At 40.2% G+C, this 13,030-nt stretch overlaps 1 protein-coding gene across 1 annotated transcript in view; it reads right to left on the bottom strand.

Annotated features, from left to right (window-relative positions):
* LOC135462686 (nephrin-like) overlaps positions 1 to 12,666 on the bottom strand; it is a 39,335-nt gene extending 26,669 nt beyond the window's left edge. The window contains exons 1-2 of the mRNA XM_064739913.1: positions 12,624 to 12,666; positions 9,744 to 10,055 (exon numbers count right to left, since the gene is read on the bottom strand). Of these exons, the coding sequence (XP_064595983.1) occupies positions 9,744 to 10,055; positions 12,624 to 12,666 (355 nt within the window). The remainder of the gene's footprint in view (positions 1 to 9,743; positions 10,056 to 12,623) is intronic.
* Positions 12,667 to 13,030: the final 364 nt, after the last annotated feature.

Raw genomic sequence — 13,030 nt, 5'->3', positions numbered from 1 at the left:
TACGATAATGCTTTTACATTTATCTCATCATTGTCATTTAGTCTCATTTTTTCTCATTGCATTTATTATTCTTCTTATTCTTATTACTACTTTATTATTCACTTCTGATTATTATTCTTTAATAGAAAATTTATATTATGCACCACTCTGATTATTTATACGAAGTATATCAAAACTGGACTCAAAATCAGAACAAAATGGATGTCGTTTATATTTATAAGAGTTTACTCCTCGAATTGTTGCTGTCTCAATACCAGGTGATGTGGTGGACGGTTGTCCATTTACAATTGAGTGTCAGATAACCACATCGCTGGGGAACGAACATGCTATGTCATGCAAAGATTTTATAACTGAAGAGGACAGTTTTTGTGGTCTGGTGGTAAGAGCGTCCACGTCGAAGTCGAGGGACCTCGGGATCAAACGCTGCTGCATTGCTTGGCGCTCAGCACTGATTAGAGGTTACAGGAAGGACACTTGCCAGTATAATGTGACTGTGCTGGGTGGTGTCATTGGCATGATAATTCAGTGGCGGCAGCGTTTTGGGGAAACTGACTGGCCCTGCCACAAGAAGACAAAATATGTATATACACACCTCGTGACTCCTTGTCTACATATGACTGAAAATTGTTAAGTAGGAGGTTAAACGATAAGCAAACAAACATACATATATATCTGAAGAGTCAGGCGTGCAATGTCCTGGTTTGCACGTGTAGAGTCACTTATTCCTGCAGACAATTTTAATGAAGTGGCACAAAAAGTTCCAGCGTGTATGCAATGTCTTGGTTTGTTCCTTTAGAGGCACTCCCTCTCAAAGGTACTCCAATGAATTCTCACAAATATTCTATATTTGAAGACCAATGTGCAGTCCTCTCGTTTGCACCTGTGTAATCACTTACTCCAGAAGGCGCTTTTGAAGAATCTACGTGAAGAAGGAAGAGTTGCGAGAGTAATGTCTTGATTTGTACCTTTAGAGTCACTTACTCTCGCACGGACTCCAAATGAACTCACACAAAGATTCCACAGGCGAAAATTTCAGCATGTAATGTCTTGGTTTCCAGCCGTGGAGTTATGACTTTTCTCCGATACATGTTTATACTGGTTTCACATGACGTCGGTATTCTCGTAAACTCTCGAGTTAGAGGGCCTTGACGACGACACATTGCCGGATAGGTCTTCGTAATGTGGACCTAGCGAAGAAAGGTTAATGTTTATTAAAAAATACACAATAAACACTAATGATTACAGTTTTAGTCATGAAATGCTAGTTGGGTAGTACAGCCTCCATGCCGCTGAACAACATACTGTAATGTCCAATAAGGAAAATTTAGCCTCTACAAACTCACGCAAATAGAGTATATTGTATGAAATTAGACGACACTCAGAGGGTGCAAAGCTCCCCTAAAGCTAAGAACACAACCATAACCAGTACAGACAAAGAGACAGTACTCAGCATTTGTGTCATATCTGTCAACATCCAAGGCCAAGCTGAGAATAAAATTTGGGACCAATACAAAATAATCTCCATGGTGAAGATAATCAGTATGAATTTCTAAAACTTAACCACTGTTACAAGAGATTTCACAATTGCCCACTTCTATACTGATGTCAGACACTTCAGGTTGATAGCAGGCTCTTTTTGTGTTTAACTGCGTGCAGAAGAAGGTTCACTTGTGTCTCATGTAATTGATGCTGGTCGGCTTTAAACTTATGATGTTCTTTCTGGTGTAATAGAGGCACGTTTTCAGGCACAGGTCTACACGACATAATTTATGGGTTAATGACACTGGCCCCGCCTATGCTACCGAACATACCGTCTGGCTTAATGACCCATGTTCAGGTATAGGCCTACCATACACATTTTCTGGTTTAATGACCCTTGTTCAGGCAGAAACCTACCCGACGTACCTCATGGCTTAGTGGCAAGTTTTTAGGCATACCTCATGGTCTAATGACCCTTTTTCAGAAATACACCCACCCGCCATACCTTTTGATTTATTTGATTGTTGTTTTACGCCGTACTCAAGAATATATTTCACTCATACGACGGCGGCCAGCATTATGGTGGGTGTAAACCGGGAAGAGCCCGGGGGAAACCCACGACCATCCGCAGTTTGCTGCCAGACCTTCCCACGTACCGCCGGAGAGGAAGCCAGCATCAGCAGGGCTTGAACTCACAGCGACCGCATTGGTGAGAGGCCCATAGGTCATTACGCTGCGTTAGCGCGCTAACCAAGTTAGCCACGGAGACCCTGTCATACCTTTTGACTTAATGGCCCTTTTTTCGGGATAGACCTATCCGACATACTTTCTAGTTTGCTGAGCCTTGTGCAGGCATAGGTCTACTCGACATACCTTTTGGCTTAACAACCTTTGTCCAGGCATAGGCCAACTCGACATATACCTTCTGGCTTATAAAAGAACAATGATTAGACCGCACTAGACATCAAGCTAGAGCCACTGTATGGCTTAATGTTTAAATATCTGACAATACTAAACTCTCACATAGTGGAACATACCTGAGCTGGGTGAAGTATCCAGTTCTTCATAATGACCTACAGAGGAAAAAAAGAACACCTTTAGTTAGGTAAATCAAAGATGGAGGAATTGCTAGTCTTCTAAAACATCCTACACTACAATCTGCTACACAATCTGTAAAACAAAGTGTCTACATGTTTGTAAACATCTCTTGGGATTCTAATACATACAGCTAAGAAAACAGTAAATCTGACATTATGAATAAACTGTATCACATATGCATAATATAACGTGTTATAACACGTGCCCGTAATACATGTATTTTGGATGGTAAATAACCGTAAGCACATCACAGCATCTTACAGCTGGCGAGTATTTGAAATAATGGTGATTCTATCTGTTGAAGTTGAGATTTACTCAATCAACTGTCACGCTTCTTAATTTAATTAAAGTAAAATCTTAACCCAAGAAATTAAGTTAAAATGAGTTTACCAAGTGGAGGAGGTTCAGGTTGTTCGATGTCTTCAGCAACTCTCTGCATGCTGTAATGTAAATATGTAACAAGTTTAATTTGTCTCTGTGAGTTCAACTCCAGCTCATGCTACCGTCCTCTGATCGTATGTGGGAATATCTGCCAGTAATCTGCGGATGCTATGGAGTTTCCCCTGGGTTCTGGTCGGTTTAATCACACCATTTATATAATGCTGCAATCTGCTATACATACAGCTGTGAAGAGGAATCTACTAACTTTTAGCGTTTGTTCTTGGTCTGCTTACGCCTGTATTTATGTAAATATCAGCATTTTTGTATAAAGTTTATTAGTACATGTATACATATATTCCAGCATTGAGCTATCATCTGAATTCGGAAACCAGTCACCGCGGGTTGAATTTGGTCAGTGCCTTTGATGAAAATGTCACCTGCCTAATAGCTTGAAGCAAGGTTTGGGTGTGGAAAAAGACGTTAGCCGGCAACGAATCAGGTAATGTGCGGATAAATTACCTGATTCCCCAAATGTCGTTCTGCCATTTATGCCTGAGAAATATTAAATATTTGCAACAAGAGGATATTTTGTGACTGAACTGTCCATGATATGTGGGTATGTATGTTTTTGGTTTAACGCCGTACTAAACAATTTTTAGTGATTTGACAAGGAGGGGTGATTAGGTGTGTGTACACAAACTGTGTCGTCTTGTGACAGGGCGATTCCATGGCGCCAAAGGGCTGCCGCCACTAAAGCATCATGTCAAAGACGCCAGACATGATACCCCACCCAGTCCCATCATACTGACACCGCGCCAACCAGTCATGTTTCCTGGCTCTAACGCATTAGAGCTGAGCGCCAAACAAAGTCTTTGGTATGACAGGATCCCTGTTTGATCCCAGGCCTCCCTACTTCACTGTTCGTCATTGATGAGTTTATGATGTCTTTGTACATAATCCAAAGTGTATTTATTTTGATATAGAACTTTGGGCAAAATAAGAGATTGTTTGAATAACTAAACAATTTAAACACATGAGAAAAAATGCTTTCATATATTTGCTTTGTTGAGTATCGATCCTGAGTACCAATAATTTCATGTAATTTATTCGTACTCGTACCTTATGTCTTGGTCTGCAGTCGGCTTGTCTGACTCTTGCAGTTCTAAAACAGCAAAGATATGAATAAAACAAAACGTTGGAGTGGTGAAGATAAGTTTGCAATACAAAAGCAATGTTTAGAAACTGCTCGAATGTATGACATTCAATCTCTGACAATTAAAATCTGTACGGATACATAGCTGTTAGATAGTTCCATAAATTGGAATAAAGCATCATTATTTTATTTCGTTATCATTTTTTGTACATTTGAAGTCCCCAATAAATAATTCAAATGGTTGCAGACTGTGAACATTCATTACACGACGTCATAAACACAGACGACTGTGATTGGTGACATTGCTAACCTTTGCGCCATGTTAATCGCCCTCTACGGAGAAGAAAGCACGTCACCATGACAACCACGAGAGTCACGAGAGCGATGCCAGCCACAAACCCCACACCTAACATGGCGGATTTACTGAGGCCTGCCTGTGAACCTAAAACAGAAGAATATAGGTAGTGCATGGCAAAGCCAGTTGACGTATATGAAACCGCATTTATTCATTCATTCATTCATCTCTTTTTGGCACAATTGTGATAAGCTGTACAAAAAAGTTTGATGATGACAATACGGCTTTACATTTTATTAGAAAGAAATGGTATAAGTAACTTGAAGAAAATTTTCACATAAAACCTGCGACTGACAAGCACAAACTGTCGTTAAAAGTAGTTTGTAACTTTCAAATTCAGCGTGCTGTTGTAGTTCTACAGTCGGCAGGCGATGACAACAAATTTTTGAACTTAGAAAGACATCTGGGCCAAATCTGCCATAACATATCATAGGCCTATACTGCAGCGTAACTGCTAACCCTATACTTCTTCATAAACACTTAAGAATGATATTCATGTCCTCATGTGATTGATTTTTTTTTATGCCACATTTATACAACGCCGGTCAGCATTATGGTTGGAGGAAACCGGGCAGAGACCGAAGGAAGTTCAAGACCATCCTCAGGTGGCTAAAAGATGTTCTCAGGTATATAAAGCCAGACAGAAGCCAGCATAAACTGAATTTTAACTCACAACGACCGCATTGGTGATTGTGCTGCAATACCACACTAACCACTAGGCCACGAAGGCCTCTTGATAGAAAGTATATATGTTAAAGCGTTAACTATATCCATTTATGATGTTATCATGTTGTAACGTTATGATGTTAGCAAGTATTTGGCCTGTGTCTTACTTAATACGGTGCAGTTGGCTGTAGCGTATTCAAGCAAGACAGTGTCGGAGACAGGCTGAAGTCTGAACTGGTAGAACACTCCAGGCCATACAACAGACAAGGTGGTCTCCACAAGGTTGAACTTTCCCGGATTTCGAACGAGTTCTTCTTTCCAACCGTCTCCATTTCCTTTGTACTCCAGCTTGTAGTATTCCACCAGAGAATCGTCAACGCCAGAAGCCCAGAATAGAGTAGCTTGGTTGTTGGAGCAGGATTTTACAATTATTTTTCTTGGAATGTACTGGCCATCTGAAATGTTTTAAAACATCCACGGAATTGGTCAACATGGACGAAACCGCGCTTGTGCGTATTTAGTCATGTCAGTCTAAATTACAAGATTAATTTTTTTTCAGGATACAAAAACTATAATGAATGGTTTCCAGTAATGTTCACTTACAACTTGGAATGATCACTTGAAGGGGCTAGGCAGGAGATTGTTGTCAGGAAATCCATCTTTTCTCTACTTTCCAAGATTAGCTCAAAATAGCGTCTTTCAAAGAATTTCAGACTCCTACCTGTGCCATTTACAAAGCTAAATATCAGTTCAAAGTGACCCGCATTATAAATTTTGCCAATTATTTTAAACAGTAGAGACTAAGCGGATATTTAGTAAAAGGTAGCTATATAGGCTGGTCGAAAAGAATTGCCAAAATTCCATTGGATTTGCGCTAATCCATCTTTGACAAAAATATCTGGTAAATGAATAGTCTCTTTGACACATTAGAAAAGTAGTTAAAATGTTTACGTACGAGGCCGTGTGGGCAACAATACGATTTGCCGTACCCTCGATTTCAACGATAGTCGATTTTATTTAAAAAACGGGTCATAATATTTGTAGATTTCGATAACTCGCACCGCCTCTCAGCCTCTTCCATTCTCATTTGTGTGGTCGAATTCGACAAGTTGGACCATTTTATGCACTTACCTATCACTGTGACTGGCCGGCCATTTTTAACCCACAGAATAGACACCTCAAGTTTGGAAATGACGTCACAGGAGATCTTCACCCGCTGACCCTCGACCACTGTTACGTGACTAGCGTTACAAAATATTACTGGAGCGTCTGCATAGTAAAAGTATTGGCTAAGCATAAACAAAAGTTACAAAAGCTGATTACCGTTCAGCATTTACTACTTCATGGTGAAAGACGAAACAGATAAAATACATACGCATCAATAAGCAAAGCTCAAAAGTTTCACTGAAAGGCCTATCTATAAACCAGAGTTTTTAAACCACAAAGAAAGGAACTAATTCCACTGAATCTGTTTGTGATGAAATCTGCACAGCTTACACTTGACATCCAGTGTGAGGATGGATGATACACGTTTACTGTCTCCATTACCAGGTCTCTGAGCCTCACATCTGATGACATTACCATCCTGATATCGATCAACCCTCACTGTATACTGTTGTGTGGTCAGGTATCCGTGATTGGACCCTGGCTGCGAGCTCACTTCTGATATCTCTCCTGCTGGTACAGGACTGCCGCTGTTGTACCAGGAGAGGACGGCAGCAGGATTGGACTCACTCATGTTACATGCAAATGTCACTGTGCTGTTTTCTGTGACACTGACTGTGTTTCCGGATTGTCCGGAATCTGCCCAGAGCTGTGCACTGTCAGGTCCGACTGTAACAGATCAGTTGTACGGTACATAATGCTACAATAAAGTACAATACTTGCTGGAAGTTACTTGGAAGGTGTTTACTTAGAACAGAATTAAAGAAATCCCTTCATAGTGGAATGAGTATTCATGTATTCTGATCTAAACAAATGCAGAGTTTTAATGTAGGCATTTAAATGCGGAAAAAGGCTTTGGAGGTTTCTTAAGCCGAATTCGCCTTCGAGCATTGTCATGTCTAATAGTCTTACTCTCAGATCGCTCAGTTTTCTAACATCGCATTACGGCACGACCACCTCTTGAAAATGTTGTTAAAAAATCTGTAGGAACGCTAAAATCACGGTGTTAATACCAACAGTTATGTCACCAAAAATGTGCCACTTCTTATCCTTTTGTTAACATATGCTAATATTTAGTTCGAACGAAATCACTATTATGTAATTTTTTTCGGGGATAACTGTTGATTATAGATACGAACGAGGCCATGAAAATTACGTTAATGCAATCTGAGGCTGTACCTGAACAAGGCCATGTGTGTTGTACAGGGTGGAAAAGAGAAACTTGTCAAGTGATGGCAATGATTTAAAGCCAGCATAGAGAGGGGTGCATGCGTTGGTAGGGATAGGTTTAGGGTTAGGGTTAGCTGTATTTACGTTATACCCTATACCAGGTTTAACGTGCAAGTCAAGGCCACAGGCTGTATTCATCAAGCAACTTAAAGAGCGAAGTCATAAGTTGGAAATAGGTAGGAGGCAAACTCAGAACAGAAAAAGCTCAAACATTCTGCTTGGCACATTGGTTTGCAAGTAAAGAATCAGTGTACAAAAGTTTCTAGAACAAAGTGTTTTAATTTTACCTTTGTTTAAATTTTTGACTTAAGTCTTTAGACGTTTGATATATACAAACAGAATACCAAAACACGAAAATTAGGTTCCAGTTTGTTATCACGGTAAAGTTGAACTCCATGGGGAAATATATGATGTATTTGCTGATTTTATTTAATTATTTATAGCATATGATATAAACAGCCTCCTTGAAAACCTCACACAATACATTGAATGTTATGCTCTTCTGCTCCGTCCATCTTGACAACGACCCGTTCTGACTCCCCTTACACACACACGCCTTCTGGTTCAGGGACGGTCTGACTGTTATACTGATACTGATCTGCTGACTTCCATCGTTACCAGGGACTGGGTTTGTCTGACCACACCCTGAGGACCAAGTGAGTGTTGGTTGGGGATTCCCCTTTCCCACCTGACAGGTTAACGTCAAAGTTTCTCCAGATTCCACGCCTGAGTTGTTAACATAGCCTGTCAAGTGGACGCCATTTTGTGGGGGATCTGATGAAAGAACAAATGCCATTGATTCTGAGCTCTTGTCAGAATAATGTTCATGTCTTCAAATAATTTTGACGTATGAGGAAGCTTAATAAAAATAGCTATGATGGAGAGATAAGACCAAGTGGAGGCATGTGCGTGAAACGCTCCAGTAAAATGTATATTGTGAATGGATGTATTTATTTGTTTGATTTAGTGTTTTACACCTAACCCAAGAATATTTCATTTATACTACGGCGGTCAGCATTATGGTGGGCGGGAACCAGACAGAGTCCGGGGGAAACCCACGACCATGAGTGAGAAGTTCCTTGGGTTGAGACTGGAAGATTAGGGAATGTGCGAATCGTTGCTGATGGGAAGCTGTATTACCATTTCTTCCCAACATCATTTTTCCATGCCCTTGTTATATAGTGGGGCAGTGGTATATATTTTATGTGTATAAGATTGTTTTAAATTAAAGTATCAATATGAGCAGGTCACTCATTTATCAGTTAGCTGTGTCATTGTAACCAAAACTGCAATTTGACGAAATAATTGGCCCGAGACAAGAGCAACAAAATTAATATAGAATATTGTTATAATGTTATTATATTTTTATGGTGGATTGTAACAGTAAAGTTTGCTGGTTGTTTGATTAGAAAGCATTTTTGTGTCGTCAAAACTATTGCCTGACTGTAAATTTATAGCCAAGTGTGTAGTACATACAAAAAACAGGCTGGTACAAAGGAACAACATCGGCTTTTGTTTTTCGCTGTGAGAGTAAGCATTTAGAAATCCACAGCAGTTACTTTTTTGTAGTCACTTTTTGAATATCTATTGGATTTGTTTTTGTAAAGTATTTACACTACTTTTTTCTCTTGTAAAGTTGAACAAAACAATGTGAAGAGATTTTATAGGCGGATTAGGCGTCGTGTTTTTTCTTCTGCCGAAGGGCCAATTGTTAGCACACAACCACGCCCTAATGTGCCAACAAAAGCAGACATTTGATCCACATGTTATAAAATTACCGAAGTTTAACCAATGATTTTGAGACTAGTAGGACACCATACCTGTTTGCTACAAACGAGCAGGGCTTAGTTGTTCGAAGGTGTTTTAGCTAGTACTAGTATTAAGTCATATTTTGTAATTAAGATTTTAGCCAAATTCAGCGCAAAATGCTGTTTTCCACTGTCCAAGTATGACAGCAGCAGATTTACATGAAGTTTATATTTAATACACTGTTACGCAATTATTTTTGGGCTTAGTGTAAAATTGAAGACTTGGCTTGAAGTTAAATCTGGCATGAAGTCTAGAAACAGTTTTAAAAAACCGGGTCTCTTTTATACTGTGTAGTTTGCTTTGCTATAGTTCGGAATACTTTTCCTTGTGTGTACATTATCATCTTCGTTACCTTACCGCACAAAAAATATCATGCAGGTAAATTAAACGTTACCGTAAGTTACTCACATTGTACACTGAGTGCGTAGACATGTGAGCGTACAGGGGGATCCGTCACACTGTTGGAGGCGTTACAGTACAGCTCAGCTCCGTTCTCCTTCGCACTGGCTGTAAAAGTCAGGGTCCGGCTTGTGATCTGTACCGAGCTGGTGTCCTGGTTACAGGCACGCGGATCTAGCTCCCGGACATTACCGGAACTCCGTATGTACGCTATTATGCAGGCCTGGGGCTTACTGGCTGAGGTCACACAGGTAAAGTTGGAGGGTTTACCCGCTAACACTACATCAGGAGGGTTCATCAGAGTTACCCGAGTCACAATTACTGCAAACAGATGTACGTACACAAAATCATGTTCTAAGAGCAACGTGAAGGAAATATTTTGGAAAATTCATCGTGGAGCCCAGGAAAATAAACCACAATGGAAATGGTACTAAAAGAACTCGGTGCTCATTTATACAACACCTGCTGTTCCCGTGCTTTCTGACTTTATTTTTTGGATCAACCATGATAAACCAATGCATAATGCAGAAGGCGCCATATTTCTACCAATAATATAACATGTCACATGACCAGTCTATTCTTCGTATTGTCATATATTTGAGAAATCATTCTCTCAATTAAGGCGTTAAACAACAATCAGATAAATATAAAATAAACCTGTGATCAGTTATGGTACAAAGCAGTGCCCCGAGCACTGGCCGAAGTTACACAAGCACCTGCTAACACTGCATCTGGGGTATTCCTCAAAGTTAACAGCGCTAATATCACCACAAATGCATAGAATGTACTATACATTACGTTCTGAAAACCGACAGGTGATGCATCTGACTTCTCGGCATGTATTAGAAATACAGCAAATCATGGGAGTCTGGATCCTTGAGCACGTATGTACCCCTTTAACAGACCTGTGGTGTACTGACTGAGGTTACACAGGTAAAAATGGCGGGGTCACCAACTGACAGTTACCTGTGCTACCATTCCTGTAAATACGCAGGGAAATAACTGTTTTAAAAGTAACGGTAACGGTGTCTTTTATACCAGCGGATGTGGATGACAGTTACCTTCAAAGCCGTTACTTCTACATAGCTGCATGCACTTTGTAGCAATAGGGGAGTTCTTGTGTCGTTAAAGGTAAAAACAGTTCTACTGTATCATGTGACACTTGAAAAATGTTAGGCGACATTTGTTGACATAAATTTACCGATCACTCAAGAACAAAACGATGTTGCTTTATACAATACTGGAGACGTTGACTGTACAAAATGAGTTTTTGACTTGAGTCAAATTTGAAATCAGGCTAGACCCTATGTATTGAGCCTATGAATTAATTATTATGTTCAGACAGAAATGTTTAGTTACTTTTGGTAAATCATAATGCAGTATAAGGCGCAGCAGCTTTTTTTACCTTTCACATCCAGAGTAACATTGACTCCCCTGCTTGCATATAGACATATCCATATGCCCCTGCCCGTGTCTTTAGTTACGTTCTGTATCGTCACTGTGTAAACCTCTTCTCCGTTGACGCGTTGACATCCCCTGATAACCCTGCCGGTGCTGCCGGGTGTATTGGTATTGACTGATTACAATAACGGGAGGAGTATATCTCGGATGTGGTCTGATTATAGCGGTAAAACCACTGCGGAATATCTTTGTTGTCTGCCGATCTGGCTATCTTGCACTCCAAGGTAAACGGACGACCGGCCACGACATCTCCAGGTGCTATGATTGACAAACTCGGCACAAATGGAGCTGGAATAAATGCCGTTGTATGGGTGAAGTTTTTCTGTTGTAAACGAAACCAGCAGAAATGTAATCAATGAGCATTAAACAAATCGCTGTAGACACACAAACATTCAATGCCCTCCAGATTAACTGGTGAGTTTGGGAGATTTGGTATAGACGATGAATGTTGAATAATGTTGTATATAGGCATGGCTTTGTTGTCACTTCGTGCGAGCCGAACGTCCTGTGATGCGACACCCCAAGGTAAACGTACGGCCGACGATGACGTCACCCGCAGAACTGACTGCGAGATTAGGCAGTGATAAAACTGCACAATTCACGTTACTAATGCCATTGCTTAACAATCGTCCTGTGGACGCTTGACACTTTTAGCATTCAACAAATCCTGTAAGATAATCAAGGATCTGGAAGACGTTATCCCTGTAAGGAGTTTCATCCGCTTTTCGCTCCTACTTCACATTTCAAATGTTATGCAGCTGTGTACTACCATTGTGAAATATTGTGTTGTCAGTTGACTTACATTTGTAGCCTACATATACCTTGACACACTTGTGTAATCTTGAAGCCATCATTTTGGTACATGTTATCATGGTTGTAGTCAGTTTGTATACATGTCATCATGGTTATGGTCAGTGTGTACATGTTATCATGGTTATGGTCAGTGTGTATGTACATGTTATCATGGTTATGATCAGTGTGTGTACATGTTACCATGGTTATGGTCAGTGTGTGTACATGTTACCATGGTTATGGTCAGTTTGTGTACATTTGAGCTTATCTTCCCTTAACTCTGTCAATCCGCATGTTGCTTACGTGTGAACATGTTATGGTAATTTGAAGACACCTGTGCCTATCCTGCCACAGTTCTTTCATGTCACTCATTATCTGTTTGTGTACAATGCTACTTACCTTGCCACAGACAGACAAGTACCGTTAGCGAGACTGTTATGTGATCCGCTTGATTCCTTTTCCGTGGTCTCATAGTTCACGCTAAAAAAGGCTGTTCCAGTTTGTCAAGAAATTACCGTGTAGCCAGTCGTCAATACTATTTATTCTGATCAGGGGTCTTCTTAAAAAACATGGAGTAACGTCAGGTAAATGACCTAGTTTGGGTCAATAGTACACATTCACGCAAACCAGACGTACCTAAAGCTGAGAATGTAACTCCGAAAGCATGGACGTAGGACATTGTGTATTGAACACAGCCTCCATGTACGTTTAACCCTGATTAAGATTCTAGTCGTGAAAATGTGTCATGTTACAGGTAAGCTATATAAAAAAAATGCTGATCCATGAAGTCATGCAAGGAGGGTCTACAGCTTTTGACAGTGCAGGGCTGGGATATTGAAAAACTAACATGACCTACCTACAGAGGACGAGGTACTCTTTAAAAAGGTTGGCACCTTTTACAAAGTGAAAATTCTGAGCTCCAAGATAGAGGTGAGTTCAATCCCGACTCCTGCTTATGCTAAATGACTGTTCCTTGCAGTCTTGACATCTACGGGCTTTACACTAGAAGTAAGAGTATTTATTTATTTCTTTGATTAGTACTC

The sequence above is a fragment of the Liolophura sinensis genome, chromosome 1, assembly GCF_032854445.1.
Source record: "Liolophura sinensis isolate JHLJ2023 chromosome 1, CUHK_Ljap_v2, whole genome shotgun sequence".
Taxonomy (NCBI): Eukaryota; Metazoa; Mollusca; class Polyplacophora; order Chitonida; family Chitonidae; genus Liolophura; species Liolophura sinensis.
This window is presented reverse-complemented; position numbering and strand designations above follow the sequence as displayed.